Raw genomic sequence first — 17,941 nt, forward strand, 5'->3', positions numbered from 1 at the left:
AGGAATCTTCTTTACTCAAGTTAGCTTCTTAACACAAAGTTTTAAAGACAGCGTTTTTAAATTTGAATTGGTGTAACCTTGATTTATTCTGCTTTTTGCACAATGCTGGTGTCCCTGGGGTATCCCGTCACCCCCCCTGCGCTGCTGCGTATTGCAGTGTGCGGGTGAGGCTTTGTCTGAGGACTGGATGCCTCACGACCACCATCTTGGGAGGTTGGTGGGCTAGTTGTCAGCGGGCAGCAATTACAATAAATATGAGCCCTGACGCGGAAGCACAGTAGACACGCGCAGCGGGTGCGCAAAGGCGCACCAAAGGCAAGCCGGTATGCGCCCGTCCGTGCCAGGCCCAAGGGCCAGAACCCCAGCTGCTCCTAACAACGTATCAAGTACTCTGTAGATGAGTTACATAAACTATCACAGCCTATCACCAAATATTGCAGTCACAACATAGGCGTAGATAAGATGCCACTAAAATGTGGGAATTGTAACAAGAACTTTACAATGACAAACCACACAAGGAATTAGGGGGAAACTTGCTTTTGCTCCTACTAAACTGTTGGTCATTAACTAAACATAAATACGAAGTCTGTGGGAAATTGAGGGAAAAAATGCCTGATACTCACAGAGACATGGCTTAACGAGAGCTGCACCCCAGATATTCTGGATGCACTCCCAGAAGGCTGTGAGATACTGAGAAAATATCAGGCACTTATTAAGAAAACACAATGTGATTTCTATACTGAAAGGATTGAAAGGGCCAGTAACTCCTTTAAAGAAATGTTCGCCATACGGAAATTCCCTCAAATCACTTGATAATTTAAATAACTTAACTACTTTCTCAATGGAGAATTGCAATAACGTGGCCGATTACTTTGCAGGAAATGTGGAGAAAATATGTGACACTTTTCCAGCAGGAGCACATCAGGATAAGAACCCAGATTGTAAGCAAGATACAATATCCAAGGGAGAGACCCTTGACGAATTTAAGGTGCAGGAGCTAGAAGAGCTGAAGATCACAGCAAGCGGAATCAAATCCGGATCCCCACTAGATCCTGCTCGCCCAGAGATTCTAATGCAGGGAGGAAACGTCATTTTTCCATATATCTATGAGATAATAGCATGCTCCTTTCAGCTGGGAGAAGTTCCCCTAAAATGGAAGCAAGCGATAGTATGTCCACTAAAAAGAAAAAGTAGTCAATTGATCATGCGGTGTTAGAAAATTTACCCCTCATCTCGCTACTACCTTTCTTTGCAAAAATTGCAGAGAAAGTAGCAAATAAGCAGCTAACTAACCATATTGACAAGAATGATCTACTGCACCCCTCACAATCAGGTTTCAGAGCTGCACACTCCACGGAGTCGGCACTGCTCTTAGCCACTAAAAGAATGGGACACTATGCAGATGAAGGGCAGACCGCTGCACTGATGTTTCTAGATCTCAGTGCGGCCTCTGACACCATCTCACATGGCCTACTCCTCTAAAGATTATAGACATATGGCGTTAGGGGCTGTGCGCCATGCTGGATGACATCCTTTCTCTCCTGGTGGAGTTTTCAAGTCACACAACAGACACATACATCTAAGAGTTTTCCCCTGTTTCAAAGAGTCCCACAGGGTTAACTTCTGAGCCCGACGCTTTTCAACCTGTATATGGGACCACTTGCAGAGCTAGTGGAAGACCATAACATGACCATTGTGTCATATGCTGACGATACTCAGCTGATTGTGACGTTGTCTCAAAACCCTGAACAGACAGCACACCAATTCTCCAGGTGTCTGGAGTATGTAGCAGCTTGGATGGTCAACCATTGCTGGAAGCTCAATGGAAACAAAACAGAGGTGCTGATCATGGGTAAGGCCCCAATCATTTGGTCACCTGCTTGGTGGCCTGAGATGCTGGGCCAACTACCAATTCTGAAAGCTGAAGTAAAAAATCTTGGAGTGTGGTGCGACTCCATCTTGACATTTGACAGCCAAATCCGGAAAGTGGCACGGAAATGCTTCAGGACTCTTGAAGTCCTGAGAAAACTCCTTGACCTATTACCATCTAGCACAAGGAAAACAATAGTACATGCCTTAGTTACTTCCCAAATGGACTATGACAATGTTCTATATCTGAGTGCGTCTAAAAAAGGGCTAACAAAACTGCAGTCGGTACAAAATGTGGCAGCCCGTTCAGTTCTGTACCTCACAAAAAGAACATCCACAACAAAGGCGCTGGTAGGAATGCACTGGCTGCCGTTGGAAAAGAGAATCATGTATAAGGCAATGTGCTACTGTGACCGAATCTTGTTAAAAGAAGGTCCAAGGTATCTGCAACCATTGGTAACACCTTACAGACGGAGTGGAACCTAAGATCCAAAAGCAGGGCATTGGTGACAGTGCTGAGAATATAGAAAGCGAGATTGGGTGCATGTTCTTTTAGAAATCTTGCAGCCAAAATGTGGAACACATTGCCTGTGGACAAAAGAGCAGAATCTTGTGAAACCTTCTTTCGCAAAAATCTAATGACATGGCTGTTCCCAACAGCCAACCAGATTAGACCTACTAGAACCACTGTCAAAGACCATTAGCCTCTCGCTGAGAGTGTTTCCGCTGCCTCATGGAGAGTCTGTTTCTAGCACGGAGAAACACCAGTGGTGTAACAGGCGCTTTATAAATTGATAAATAAATAAATAAAGTGCCAATGATTGTGCAACCGATCTCAATTCTTATCTGTGAATGTCAATGCTGAGCAAGGAGGGATTTTCCAGCTAAGGAGTACAATCCTTTACTGCAGACCTGAGTGATACCCTTGAATACTGCATAGACCACTTTCGGGAGCTTTAAAGGCTTTTTACTTGCACATTACGTTACTTATTTCCAAGCCCATTGCGTTGCTGGTACGTCACTTTTTTGTATGGCGAAAAAGTGATGCACTGGTGGCATCAGGGGCTTGTAAATAAGCCCCTGCATAGGGTTTGCCGAGAGAGAATGTCCTTCAGTATTAAGAACACTTTCTCTGCAGAGGTAGGTCTCCTATTGTTTCAAGAGATGAATGAGTGTGTTGAATTGAGTACCCTTTTGGTGCAACAGGGAACATTTTCCCTTAAAGTGAGAGATCTGTCATTACTGTATGATTAATGGGCCCCATAAAATGAAGGGTGCAATGAGAGATGGTTCCACTTCAGAGGAAAGTCTCTATGACGCACAAAGATAGGACTCCCTGCACATGAATGTATTTTATTGGGGTACCATAGAAAATTACTTACAGAGGTGGGGCAGGCCCTTTTGCACCAAGAAGGATCCCTCTGAATGGAAGTGTCAATCATTGGAGCACAAGATGTGGTTCTCCTGCGGAGGAGTGTTTCACTCCCATATAATATGGATGATTCCAAATTTGATACAAAGAACATTATTCCCCTTCACAGGAAGCTTGTTCATTGTTGTCCCGCAGATAATTGTTAAATAAAACAAGGTGTCATTCATGGATGCTCAGTGGGTACCCAATGGAGAAATTACCAGAACTCCTCCTGAGGCGAAAAGCCGGGAGCTGTATTGTCGTTTAAAAAATTGTGTGTAACCTGCTAACAGCGGAATTTGTGTTTTTTTAAACTCACTTACCCTCCCTGGGCATTCCTCACGTTATCCAACAGACACCCTGCACAGCCGATTGAACGCTGTTGCAGGTGAGCGTTTGTTTATTTTGCCGCCACCCCCGGACTAGCGGACACGCCCACTCGTGCCAGCCACGCCCCTCCCCCTGATGCTTAAAAGTGCGCTGAAACAATAGCGTCGCATTTCCAGTACTCCTCCTGAGGCGAAAAGCCGGGAGCTGTATTGTCGTTTTAAAAATTGTGTGTAACCGGCTAACAGCGGAATTTGTGTTTTTTTAAAACTCACTTACCCTCCCTGGGAATTCCTCACGTTATCTAACAGACACCCTGCACAGCCGATTGAACGCTGTTGCAGGTGAGTGTTTGTTTATTTTGCCGCCACCCCCGGACTAGCGGACACGCCCACTCGTGCCAGCCACGCCCCCTCCCCCCTGATGCTTAAAAGCGCGCTGAAACAATAGCGTCGCATTTCCAGAACTCCTCCTGAGGCGAAAAGCCGGGAGCTATATTGTCGTTTTAAAAATTGTGTGTAACCTGCTAACAGCGGAATTTGTGTTTTTTAAAACTCACTTACCCCCCTTGGCATTCCTCACGTTATCTAACAGACACCCTGCACAGCCGATTGAACGCTGTTGCAGGTGAGTGTTTGTTTATTTTGCCGCCACCCCCGGACTAGCGGACACGCCCACTCGTGCCGGACACGCCCCCTTCCTCATCCTCTCTACCTCCATAAAATATGCTCAGCCATCGGACGCGCAGCGGACGAGCGCAGCGGGCGCGACGAATGCGCGCCAAAGGCGCGCTTAAGGCAAGCTCGTCTGCGCCCGTCCGCGCCGAGGCCGGGCCTAGGGCTACACCCCTGATCCTACACTGCCTCACACCTCGCTCAAAGCGCCTACATTTAAATACACTTCCGAGCAACTCCGAGAAATCAAGACCTCAGCGGACTTGCCACATTTTTTACCACATCTGATGTTTACCAATCCCACCACAGGTCCTCACAAATGCGCAACGTGCATGACTCCTACCCCCCCAAATATCTCTACTCACCAGACCCTAGCAGCACTTATCAATGTGCGTTCTGTTCCCAAACATAAAATTGAAATCTCAGAATTCATAGAATCACATACTCTAGATTTATTATTCATCACTGAAACCTGGGGTGATGACTCCTCTGGCCCAGATTTCAAAGTAGCAACTCGGCCTAACTACTGCGTTTGCAAATTGGACAGAATAAAGCGTAAGGGAGGAGGGTTAGCCATCATATATAAGGACCATCTCAAAGTCAAAACTACGGACTCCAAATACAGTGACTGTGAAGCTTTCTCCTTTACCATTAGCCTCTCTGGTAATCGATCAGTTATAGGCATGTTACTTTTTCGCCCCCCGGGTCTAGACTGAAATTCCTTGACAACCTTTACAATCTAATTGAGGTATCAGCAGGAATGCCCCATCTTACCATTCTAGGAGACTTCAATTTCCATCTAGAAGCAACTCACGATCCCGATACCTCGGCGCTTATAAACGACCTAGCAGCTGCCGGTCTCCAGCAAATCGTCAAACAGCCTACCCACAAAGCGGGACACACATTAGATGGGCTATTCACTAGCAATCCTCATATCTTGGTTACAACTGTAATCCCTCTTATCTGGACTGATCATTCAGCCGTTTGTTTTACAATAAATCATAACCCCCTTCCACTCTCCTCATCATCATCCTCACCCATCTCCTTCAGAGACTGGAAAAATATCAACCCCCCTTAATTAGCGGCTATGTTATTATTATTATTATTATTATTATTATGTTTCTTATATAGCGCCAGAATCGACCCCCGAAGGGGTATCTCCACGCTTGCCTTGGGAACCCGTCCTGGCTTTTCCCTGTGAGATAGCCCCTACAGGGCAACCCCAAGGTGAAAGCCAGGCATCCCACCGCGGGGGGGGCCGTTGTGGAGATTAAGCAAGCTTAATGCCCAGAGTTGCAGAGTGTGAACCCATGATTAGGTCAGGCACCGAAGCGAGAATTATCGAGTCCATGGACATTTGAGCTCAAGACCATGCCGCGTCGGGAATTGAACCCTGGTCCCGGGTCTGACCTCTGCTTCAGGGTCTGCCTGCTCTAACCAGTGAGCCACACTTCGACAGCTTGACCACTAATGAACAGGATCCTTCTTTAGCGTCCACTAATTACCTCAACTGCTTAAACAGAGCTTGTCACAATCTAGCTCCCCTTAAAATCTCTCATCGCACCAGAAAACTTCCTGCGGCCCCCTGGTTCACAGAATCCTTACAACTGCAGAGACAACACTGCAGGAATTTGGAAAGGCACTGGCGCCTCCACTATAATTCCACAGATAAAATCGTTTAAAAAAGTGCCCTTGCTAAGTATAAATCACTCATCACCTTGGAAAAGTCACGTTACTTCACTGCTCAAATCAATCAGGCAAAGAATTCCGCAAGAGAACTGTTTCAGGTGGTTACTTATCTTTCTAACCCTCCCATCCCCCGCTCTGATGGATCACAGGATCTCTGTAACTCTCTTGCCAAGTTCTTTGAAGACAAAGTTACCACTATCTTCTCAGCCTTCACCCACTCCCACTCTGCTGCCACCATCGTTCCACCACCTCCTAGTAATGCACCCAGTTTTTCAGCCTTCGAAACTGCCTCGGAGGAACAAGTCCAAAGACTTGTCTCCGCCACAAAATCAGGATCACCTCTAGACCCCTGTCCTCCCGCCATCCTTAATCTCATTCCAGAAGCTATTTCCCCCACTCTCACTACCATCTGCAATGCTATGTTCACAACGGGCATATATCCATCAGTTTGGAAGGAAGCTATCATCAAACCCCTTCTAAAAAAAACTACTCTCGATCCCCTCCTCCCCGCCAGCTATCGACCCATTGCATGTCTTCCGTTTCCAGCAAAAATCTTCGAAAAAATAATAAACATACAGCTATCGAAATTTTATAGACAATAACAACCTACTGGACGACACCCAATTTGGGTTCAGACAGGGTCACAGGACCGAGACTGCGTTACTAAAAGCTGCAGATGAAATAAGGATGACATTGGACAAGGGAGGAGCGGCAGTATTAATACTGCTAGATCTCTCTGCAGCTTTCGACACGGTCGATCATGTCACCTTGATCGACCGTGTCTCATCAATAGGAATCCAGAATAAGGCTAAAGAACTTCTCGCCTCATTCCTGGCTGACCGCCCACAGACAGTAAAAATGGATCAGTACACCTCTCACACCTTTACCCTTCCCTGCGGAGTTCCACAGGGCTCCTCGCTAATCCCGACACTGTTTAACATTTATGTGTCGGACTTAGCGAGGGTAATAAAATCTTACGGAATTGCCCTTACAACATACGCTGATGACACTCAACTGGTGTTATCTGTATACAACAATGGTACATCAGTTGCGGCAAATTTCCAAGAGGGAATGCGGGCAATCAGTTCCTGGATGTCATCAAACTGTCTTAAATTAAACTCTGACAAAACAGAGGTGATGACATTTGGGAAACTGGAACCAATCTGGTCCCCCCTATGGTGGCCATCCGAGATGGGAGCCCCACCTCAACCTGTCACCAAGGTTCGTAACCTAGGAGTCATATTCGATAATAAAATGACTTTCCATCAACATGTCAACTCCGTGGTCTCCTCATCCTTCTACATCCTGAGAAAAATAAAGAAACTGATGCCATACCTCCCCTCATCGGCCGGCAAAACCCTAATTAGCACTTTGGTTTTTTCAAAAACAGATTATTGCAATGCCCTTCTTTTGAGTGCCCAGGAAAAAGTCCTCAACAAACTGCAGCTAGTCCAGAATGCCTCAGCCAGAATCTTACTGAGCATTCCTAAGTTCACTTCCATCTACCCTTACATTCGACAGCTGCACTGGCTCCCAATCAGGAGCCGGACAAAATTTAAGGCACTGTGCATTGCATACAAAGCCATTAACAACTCAGGCAAACAGTTTCTTAAAAATGCATTCTGCCCGCTTGAACATTCAAGAACACTACGCTCATCTTCAGCTCATCTGCTGAAAGTCCCGCGTACAAAAAGGGCCACTTGGGGTGACAGATGTTTCACCATCTCCACAGCCAAACTTTGGAACTCACTACCCCTTCATATCAAAACTTCCCCCACTCTCATCAGCTTCAGAAAGAAACAAAAAACTTGGGTTTTTTCAGTATAATTTTCTGCTACAGTGAGAGTTCTGTATTCTGAGCGCCGAGACACCCTGGGTAGTTGCGCGCTATAAAAATTGCATAAACATAAACATAAACATAAACAGTGTCGGCCTCTAGTGTTCCAGGGATGGTGTCCCACAATGGGACAGGCAGTTATTTATGCTTGAAAGATGGTTCTCCTGTAAAAGGTTGTTAGATCCTAGTGTGGTTGGGAGGATTTGGCATTTTGTGCAAAAGTGAGTGTTGCCTGCATTGTAAGGTCATTCACTGGTGCCTAAAGAAGAGTGTCCTACAGTGGAGTATCAGCCATTGATGCACTTGAGATGCTTGTTTAGAGTCCCTAGGGAACCCAGGCTAGGTCTTCCGAAGAGGCGTTCAGCCATTGCTTTGTCAGGGATAAGACAGGTGCTGTTTGTGTGTCATTCACAAAGCGTTCTTGACTTTCAGAAAATGCCACCATTGGTTAAAAATGAAACAAAAGTTACAAATGTCAATAATTGGCATGCACCTACCCCTTTAAATCTCTTCTAAATATTTTTCACAGGGCAAGAAAAAAGAAAATTCCCAACAATAAAGGAACTGCATTAATTCTGAAGAAGACCAAGTTCTAAAATCGATTTTTTCAGTGGATACATCGAGAAATAACTAAGATATCATTATAGAACTGCATGTGTTGCTGGCTGCCTTCACCTCCAAGCCAAACGACGCAAAGCTGCAGAGAAATTAATTGGCTCAGTTATCAAGAGGATGCAAAGCAAAGCAATCAGCCTTCAATCATGGGAGCAACAAGAACACAAACCACAACAATTTAACTCCAGTTACTGAAAGAAAAAAGGAGCACATACCTAAGAGTAATCACCATGATCAGATGTCTTGAAAAACATATTATTTAGAGTTCTCACTGTATTTAATAAATATACTTGATAATATTTGCAATGATTGATGGTATGGCTACTCAATGAAGATAAAACAAGGTCAATATTTTAGAAAATAAAGTGCAATCTTTACCTCACCTTTCCATTCATTGCCAAACATTATTGATTTTTACAGTTCTTAAAATGATCACTATTCTAAGGACTAAAGAAGAGTTTACCATTCTAGGAAGAGCAGATAGGCCTGCTCGGAACTCACAGATAAAAGAGCCCCCAAAAATCGTCCAAGTTAATATTAGTCCTGCCAAAAAGACAAGTAGTAACCTCCATTAAATGTGTCTTGCATGTAGATTAGAGATTTCCAATCCTACATTGTAATATATCCCTGATATGGGAGATCTCCCCAATCTTCAATCAATGAGTTGTTTGTAGAGCATGGCTATTCACCCTTGAGGGTCTCAAGGCTTTGGTAGGGGCTGCTGATCCTTTTGGATGTTGAGGTTCAGTTAAAGAGCTAGGTCTTGAGGTCCTTCCTGAACAGTGCGAATGACGTGGATTACCTGAGGTGGAGGGACAGGGTATTCCAGGTCTTGATGGTGAGGTAGGAGAAGGATCTTCCACAGATTCTGGTCTTGTGGATCCGAGAGACGGAGGCCAGGACAAGTTGGGTGGAGCAGAGCTGTCTGGTGGTGTGTGGAAGTTGAGGAGGGGGTTCAGATGTTCAGGTCCTGTGTCATGGACAGCTTTGAAGGCATGTGTGAGGAGCTTGAAGGTGATTCTCTTGTTGATAGAGAGTCACTGCAGTTGTGGGAGATGTTGTGCCATGTAGCTGTGAGGGGGATGTTGAGGACCAGTCTGACTGCGGCGTTTTGGACGTTCTGTAGTTTCCTGAGCAGTTTCTGGGTGACACCGGCACAGAGTGCATTGCCGTAGTCCAGTCTACTGGTGATGAGTGCTTGGGTGACTGTCTTTCTGGATTCTGTAGGAAGCCATCTAAAACTCTTTTGAAGCAGGTGTAGCGTGAGTAAACAGGATGAGGATACAGCATTGATTTGGCAATTCATTAAGAGCGAGTAGTCCAGTATGATGCCAAGGTTGCATGCATTGTCCATAGCGGAGGGATGGGTTCCTAGTGCGGTGAGCTACCAAGAGTTGTCCCATGTTGAGGATGGGTGGATCTCAGGTTGAGTCCTTGGGCCTTGCCCAAGTTGAGCTAGAGGCAGCTGCATTGCATCCAGGTAGCAACTGCCTTTATTCCGTTGTGAAAGTTGGGAGTGAACCAACTTGCTTTCTTGGAATGTTGCTTGCCTGGTGTGTTCTTGAGGGGCGCCAAAGTGTTGACGCAGTTGGAGAGCCATCGGTGAAGGTTGCGAGCTGCGATGTTGGCATCTGTTAACGTTAGCAGGGTGGTCATGCCAAGGAAGTCGATGAGATGTTATTCAATGGCCTTGTTCTAGCTGTGACAGGGGGGCGATGAGGGCAGTGGTGTACGGTGGACGTGGCAAAGGCGAGATGCACGCAGTGGTGGTCAGTCTAGAGGAGCTCGGTTGTGTGACTGTAGGTGATGTTCCCACTGGCAGAGAAAATGGGGTTGAGCATGTGATGGACTGTGTGGGTTGGTGTGGTCACTCTCTGCTTGAGTTCGATGTTAGTGAGGTTCCCCAGTAGGGAGGAGGTCTTCTGGTCACTGGGGTTGTTTAGGTGGAAGTAGAGGTCTCCGAATAGGATGCAAGAGCCTGGGGAGTGATGAGGTCTACAACGGCGTCAGTGTACGGTGGGCGGGGGTAGGGGCATGTAGACAAGGGTGCTGCAGAGGGTGATCTTCGGGTTGGTCTGGAACTGGAGATGTTCTATCGTTGTCATTGGGTCATTTGAGTACATGATCAGTCTGAGGGTTTTCTTGTGGACGATGTTGATGCCTCCTCCTGGTTGGTCGTTGAGGTCCTTGTGGGAGATTTTGTAGCCATTGGAGATTGAGATTGCGATGTCTGGTACAAAACTGAGGAATGGTCCAGGTTTTTGTGAAGAAGAGGATGTCGGGAGAGGCAGCGTTGAAGGAGGTCCCAGATTTCTAATGTGTGTTTGGGAAGGGATGACACATTGAGGATGATGCAGTTGATCAGGTCGGATGCACTGTTGGTCGACTGAAGTGCTAAGCAAACAAATGATTGACGGAATGCTGAATACATTTTACATTTACCCCCAGTCAAAGAATTTACCTTAAATCCATTGTTCTTTTGCTCACCATGCCATCCCAGTTTAGACCCAGCAATATGCAAATCAGTCTTGACCCTGTGCCTCATGGGAACAGTCCAGACCAAACTGCCAAGCCAGGTCCTCCTTTGACTGGAAACAAGCATCCTGGGTCTGGTTTCTGGGTATTACCCGTCATCAGCTAGGCTAGCTTGAATTCAGTGGCACAGTGAGCAAGGGACCCATGTCTGGGCATACCCATGCCACTTAGGGTGAAAAATTCTATGCAAACAAATGATTGACGGAATGCTGAATAAATCATACATTCACCCCCAGTCAACAGATCTGGGTTAAATCCATAGTCCTTTTGCTCACCATGCCACCCTAGTTTAGACCAAGCCATGTGCAAATCAGTCTTGATCCTGTGCCTCATGAGAAGTGTCCAGACTGAACTGCCAATCCAGGTCCTTCCTGGACCGGAAACAAGCATCCTGGGACCAGTTTCTGGGTATTACCCGTCATCAACCAGGCTAGCTTGAATCCAGTGGCACAGTGAGCAAGGGACCCACGTCTGGGCATACCCATCCTACTTAGGGTGAAAAGTGCTACGCAAATAAATGATGAACAGAATGATGAATAAATCATACATTCAACCCCAGTCAAGAGATCTGGGTTAAATCAATTGCTCTTTTGCTCACCATATCACCCCAGTTTAGACCCAGCCATAATCAAATCAGTCTTGACCCTGCGCCTCATGGGAACAGTCCAGACCGAACTGCCAAGCCAGGTCCTCCATGGACCGGAAACACTCATCCTGGGACCAGTTTTGGGGTATTACCTGTCATCAACCAGGCTAGCTTGAATCCAATGGCACAGTGAACAAGGGACCTACGTCTGGGCATACCCATCCCAATTAGGGTGAAAAGTGCAACGCAAACAAATGATAGACAGAATGCTGAATAAATCATACATTCACCCCCAGTAAAGAGATCTGAGTTAAATCCATCAATATTTTGCTCACCATGCCACCCCTATTTAGACCCAGCCATATGCAAATCAGTCTTGACCCTGTGTCACATGGGAAAAGTCTAGATCGAACTACCCAGCCAGGTCCTCCCTGGACTGGTTTCTGGGTTTTACCTGTCATCAGCCAGGCTAGCTTAGTTCCAGTGGGACAGTGAGCAAGGGGCCCACGTCTGGGCATACCCATCCCACTTGGGGTGAAAAGTGCCATGCAAACAAATGATGGACGGAATGCTGAATAAATCATACCTTCACCCCAGTCCAGCGATCTGGGTTAAATCCATTGTTCTTTTGCTCACCATGCCACCCCAGGTTAGACCCAGCCGTATACAAATGAGTCTGGACCCTGTGCCTCATGAGAACAGTCCAGACCGACCTGCCAAGCCGGGTCCTTCCTGGACCGGAAACAAGCATCCGGGCACCGGTTTCTGGGTATGACCTGTCATCAGCCAGGCTAGCTTGAATCCAGTTGCACAGTGAGCAAGGGACCCACGTCTGGGCACACTCATCCCACTTAGAGTGAAAAGTGCTACACAAACAACTGATGGACGGAATGCTGACTAATTCATACATTCACACCCAGTCAAGAGATCTGGGATAAATCCAATGTTCTTTTGCTCACCATGCCTCCCCAGTTTAGACCCAGCAATATGCAAATCAGTCTTGGCCCTGTGCCTCATGGGAACATTCTAGACAGAAGTGCCAAGCCAGGTCCTCCCTGGACCGGAAACAAGCATCCTGGGACCGGTTTCTGGGTATTACCGGTCATCAGTCAGGATAGCTTGAATCCAGTGGCACAGTGAGCAAGGGACCCACGTCTGGGCATACCCATCCCCCTGAGGGTGAAAAGTGCCATGCAAACAAATGATTGATGGAATGCTGAATAAATCATACATTCAACCCCAGTCAAGAGATCTGGGTTAAATCCATTGTTCTTTTGCTCACCATGCCACCCCTGTTTAGACCCAGCCATATGCAAATCAGTCTTGACCCTGTGCCTCATGAGAAAAGTCTAGATCGAACTGCCCAGCCAGGTCCTCCCTGGACCGGTTTCTGGGTATTACCTGTCATCAGCCAGGCTAGCTTAGTTCCAGTGGCACAGTGAGCGAGGTACCCACGTCTGGGCATACCCATCCCACTTAGGGTGAAAAGTGCTACGTAAACAAATGATGAACGGAATGCTGAATAAATCATACATTCCCACCCGTCGGGAAATCTTGGTTAAATCCATAATTCTTTTGCTCACCATGCCACACCAGTTTAGACCCAGCCGTATGCAAATCAGTCTTGAACCTGTGCCCCATTGGAACAGTCCAGACTGAACTGCCAAGTCAGTTGTTCCCTCGACCAGAAACAAGCATCCTGGGACCGGTTTCATGGTATTACCCGTCATCAAGCAGGCTAGCTTGAATCCAGTGGCACAGTAAGAATTTTCCCTTTTTTTCATTTCCCTACCAGTGTATGTCTTTTTTGATGTTCTAAAAATATGACATGGATCTAAAAATGAAATTTATTTTTGTACATTTTTGCTATCTCATCCAAAAGAATATAAAAAAATAAAAATATATGTATATTTCTAATATTTTCTCTTGAGTGTATTTGGATTAACTTGGTCTTTGTCATGTGCAGTGCCAGCTCCTAGATCTATCACCCCTTATATATTGTTTGGATCCTCTAGTTAGGACCATTATATCCTGAGGCAGGGTTGCTTTCTTTTGTTCTTTTGTCAGTTTTCTCCCCCCTACAGCCTGTCCACATCTCTAAATACCCTTAGGGGAACCCCCTTCTTTCATTAATTATTGCCCATCATCAGCCAGGCTAACTTGAATCCAGTGGCACAGTGAGCAAGGGACCAACGTCTGGGCATACCAATCCCACTTAGGGTGAAAAGTGCTATGCAAACAAATGATGGACGGAATGCTAAATAAATCATACATTCACCCCCAGTCAAGAGATCTGGGTTAAATCTATTGTTCTATTGCTCACCATACCACCCCAGTTTAGACAAGGCCATATGCAAATCAGTATTGATCCTGTGCTTAATGGGAACAGTCTACATAGAACTGCCAAGCCAGGACCTCCCTGGACCGGAAACAAGCATCCTGGGTCCTGTTTCTGGAAATTACCAGTTATCAGCCAGGCTACCTTGGATCCAGTGGCACAGTGAGCAAGGGACCCACGTCAGGGCATACCCATCCCAATTAGGGTGAAAAGTGCTACTCAAACAAATGATGGACTGAATGGGTAAACATCGTTTACAACGATGTTTTCACAACGTGGTACCTTTACACTGCGGCTGTGACAACGCAAGTCGTTACCACGACTTGCGCTGGAGGGCGCTCAAGGTCTAAAAATAGATAATTTACTATCCTAACACCTTCCCTAGGGTCCACGGGGACTGGTGTTAGAATAGTAAATTAAACTATTCAAAATCCGTGCCCCCCCACGCAAGTCGTGGTAACGACTTGCGTTGTCACGGCCGCGTTGTAAAGGTATGCGTTGTGACGGTACGCGTTGTACCGTCATATATCCGACTGAATGCTGAATAAATCATACTTCACCCCCAGTCAAGAGATCTGGAACAGTCCAGGGCGAACAGCCAAACCAGGTCCGCTCTGGACTGGAAACAAGCATCCTGGGACCTATTTCTGGGTATTCCCCATCATCAGCCAGGCTAACTTGAATCCAGTGGCACAGTGAGCAAGGTTTGAAAGTCTGGGCATACCAACCCCCCTTAGGGTGAAAAGTGCTATGCAAACAAATGATGGACGGAATGCTAAATAAATCATACATTCACCCAAAGTCAAGAGATCTGGGTTAAATCTATTGTTCTATTGCAGACATTATCACCCCAGTTTAGACCCAGCCACATGCAAATCAGTCTTGATCCTGTGCTTAATGGGAAAAGTCCATATAGAACTGCCAAACCAGGACCTCCCTGGACCGGAAACAAGCATCCTGGGTCCTGTTTCTGGAAATTACCAGTTATCAGCCAGTCTACCTTGGATCCAGTGGCACAGTGAGCAAGGGACCCACGTCTGGGCATACCCATCCCAATTAGGGTGAAAAGTGCTACTCAAACAAATGATGGACTGAATGCGGAATAAATCATACTTCACCCGAGTCAAGAGATCTGGGTTAAATCCATTGTTTTTTTGCTCACCATGCCACCCCAGATTATACCCAGTCATATGCAAATCAGTCTTGAACCTGTACCCCATTGGAACAGTCTAGACCGAACTGCCAAGTCAGTTGCTCCCTCGACCAGAAACAAGCATCCTGGGACCGGTTTCTGGGTATTACCTGTCATCAAGCAGGCTAGCTTGAATCCAGTGGCACAGTGAGCAAGGGACCCACATCGGGGCATATCCATCCCACTTAGGGCAAAAAGTGCTACACAAACAAATGATAGACATCACGCATTCACCCCCAGTCAAGAGATCTGGGTTAAATCCATTGTTCTATTGCTCACCATGCCACCCCGGTTTAAACCCAGCCATATGCAAATCAGTCTTGACCCTGTGCATCATGGGAACAGTCCAGACCGAACTGCCAAACCAGGTCCTCTCTGGACTGGAAACAACCATTCTGGGACATGGTTCTGGGTATTCCCCATCATCAGCCAGGCTAACTTGAATCCAGTGGCACAGTGAGCAAGGGTTCCACATCTGGGCATACCAATCCCACTTAGGGTAAAAAGTGCTACGCAAACAAATGATGGACGGAATGCTGCATAAATCATACCTGGAACAAGAGAGGGTTTGGCTTAAGCACAGTAAGGCTGCGCCAAATCTATATATAAAAAAACAAAACAATTGCCAATACTGCTCGTGCAATTTTGTCATAGAATCAATAAGTTGAGTTCATGATTCTCAACTTGAAAGACCACTCTTTCAGTCCTGCAGTGTATCTCAAAAAATAGATTTATTTCTTTTCTACAAACAATTTTTTGGGGGATTTTTTCGATTTGTTCTGTCAACATAAAGCGTTCATGGATCACAATTTGAAACAATTATGTCAATGCAAATAGGTCATAGGTCGATGCGTTTCGAATCCCATTAGTTTGTGGGATTCTCTTCAGGACCAAAACAGATAAAATCTGGAAAACATAAAATTAATAAAAAACAGTCAGGTATCAATTGTTAATGGACAGTTTTTGCATGTACCACATTTGTGGTGGCCTTTTATGGGTGGTAAGCCAACATAGTCTCTCAACGTTGGGTTGCTTGCTTTTGGTACTGTGGCTCGTACTATCTGATTGGCAATGCTCTTGTCCTTTTTGAAAGCAAAAAGGGGTTCTTTGTTGAATTGAGGGTCTAATTTCTTTAGTAAATGCCAATTTTGATGGATGGTCTTTTTTAGCCAGTTTGATGAGGGGCAATAGGTGGAGACATAGACTATTCTTGGTTGTCTTTCTCGTGCTCTCTTTTTCAGCAGTTCTTCCTGTGGTGTCCACCACGCCCTTTTCTGTGCCTGTTTCAAAAGTTTGGAAGAGTATCCTCTTTGAAGTAGTCTTTCTCTGAGTGAGTTGGTATGGTCCATGTACTCCTCTTTGAATGTACAATTTCTTCTTATCCGGAGGAATTGACCTACAGGTAGATTTTGTTTAAGGCTTCTCGGATGGTTGCTCGAGAAATGGAGTGCTTTGTTTCTGTCTGATTTTTTTCGATACAAAGTTGTCACCAATTCACCATTTGTACAATAGACTTCTACATTCAAGAAAGTAAGTCTGGTTTTTGAGAACTGAATACTGAATTGTATGTCCCTTGTCCGGTTATTTAACCACCTGTGGAAATTTCCGAGTTCATCTTCATTCCCTGTCCAGGTGAAGAAGATGTCGTCTATAAACCAAACCCAACCTCCTATCCATTGTTTATAGGGGTTGTTGTTGTAAATGAAGGTCTCTTCATACTGGCTCATAAATAGTACGGCTAGCTCAGGGGCAAAAGGGCAGCCCATCGCAACGCCCTTGATTTGGAAGAAAAAATCTTCTTTGAACTTAAAATAATTCCTTGTGAGGGCCATTTTAGCAAGCTGTAGTATGAATTGGGTGGGAATCTTAATTGGTCGATCTCTCCGATCTAGATATACTTCCAGCACCTCTAAAGCCTGGTCCTGAGGGATTTGTGTGTATAGCGACACTATGTCCATACTGACGAGTAGATCTTGGTTTTCAGTGAACGGTACGCTGTTTAGTTAATAAAGTCTGTTGTGTCTTGTAAGTATGATTTGACTTGCGACATGAATGGTTTTAGAAAAAAATCTATGAATTTGGATATGGGTTCGAAGAGCGACTCACATCCGGAAATGATCGGTCTTCCTGGTGGCGATCTTTCATCTTTATGTACTTTGGGCAGTACATAGAACAATAGTGTTCGAGAGTGTCTGTTTTGCAAATATTCAAATTAATTTTTTCCAAGAAACCCCTCTGCAAACCCTTTATTTAAAATAGAAAATAGTTCCTTTTGGAGTTCTTGAGTTGGGTCATGATCAATTTTGCGATAACATTCCTGGTCCATCAGTTGGCGGGTGGCCTCAGCAATGTATACATGCGTACCCCAAACGACAATAGATCCGCCTTTATCGGCTTGTTTTATTATGATGTTGTCGTCGTTTTTTAGATTACATAACGCCTCTCTTTGAGCTTTGGAGAGGTTGGGTTTGATGCATTTCCGCTTCTTTTTTTCTTCAAATGAAATGGCAGAAAGGACTGTTTTTTCAAAGGTTGTTACTTCTTTGGGGACTTTGTATGCAGGTGGACAAAAATTAGATTTTTTCTTTAATCCTGTTGTTTCAGTGCTTGGGGTTGTTTCTTTTCCAGAAAAGAAGGTGGTTAGTCTAATTTTTCTGCAGAATTCAATGAATTCTGTTTTTAGTCTAACAAAATCCATAGTTTTTGTTGGCACGAAAGTTAATCCTTTTTCCAAGACGCTTCTTTCAGTATCCGCGAGGGACTTAGTTGAAAGATTATAAATTGGAGATTCTTCAAATTTTTGTAGTTTTGTCTCCTCGTGGACATTTCCCATGGCTGTTGATATCTTGTTTTGCATCTGGGCTTTGT

General features: G+C 45.3%; 1 protein-coding gene across 2 annotated transcripts in view; it reads left to right on the forward strand.

Moving 5' to 3' along the window:
* Window positions 1-8,810, forward strand: part of LOC147671991 (solute carrier family 22 member 6-A-like) — a 427,981-nt gene extending 419,171 nt beyond the window's left edge. For both annotated transcript variants that reach the window (XM_086948072.1, XM_086948071.1), the window contains one exon: window positions 8,337-8,810. In XM_086948072.1, coding sequence (XP_086804198.1) covers window positions 8,337-8,403 — 67 coding nt within the window. In that variant the 3' untranslated portion in view covers window positions 8,404-8,810. The remainder of the gene's footprint in view (window positions 1-8,336) is intronic.
* Window positions 8,811-17,941: the final 9,131 nt, after the last annotated feature.

Source organism: Lissotriton vulgaris, unplaced genomic scaffold (genome assembly GCF_964263255.1).
Source record: "Lissotriton vulgaris unplaced genomic scaffold, aLisVul1.2 SCAFFOLD_1473, whole genome shotgun sequence".
Lineage (NCBI taxonomy): Eukaryota > Metazoa > Chordata > Amphibia > Caudata > Salamandridae > Lissotriton > Lissotriton vulgaris.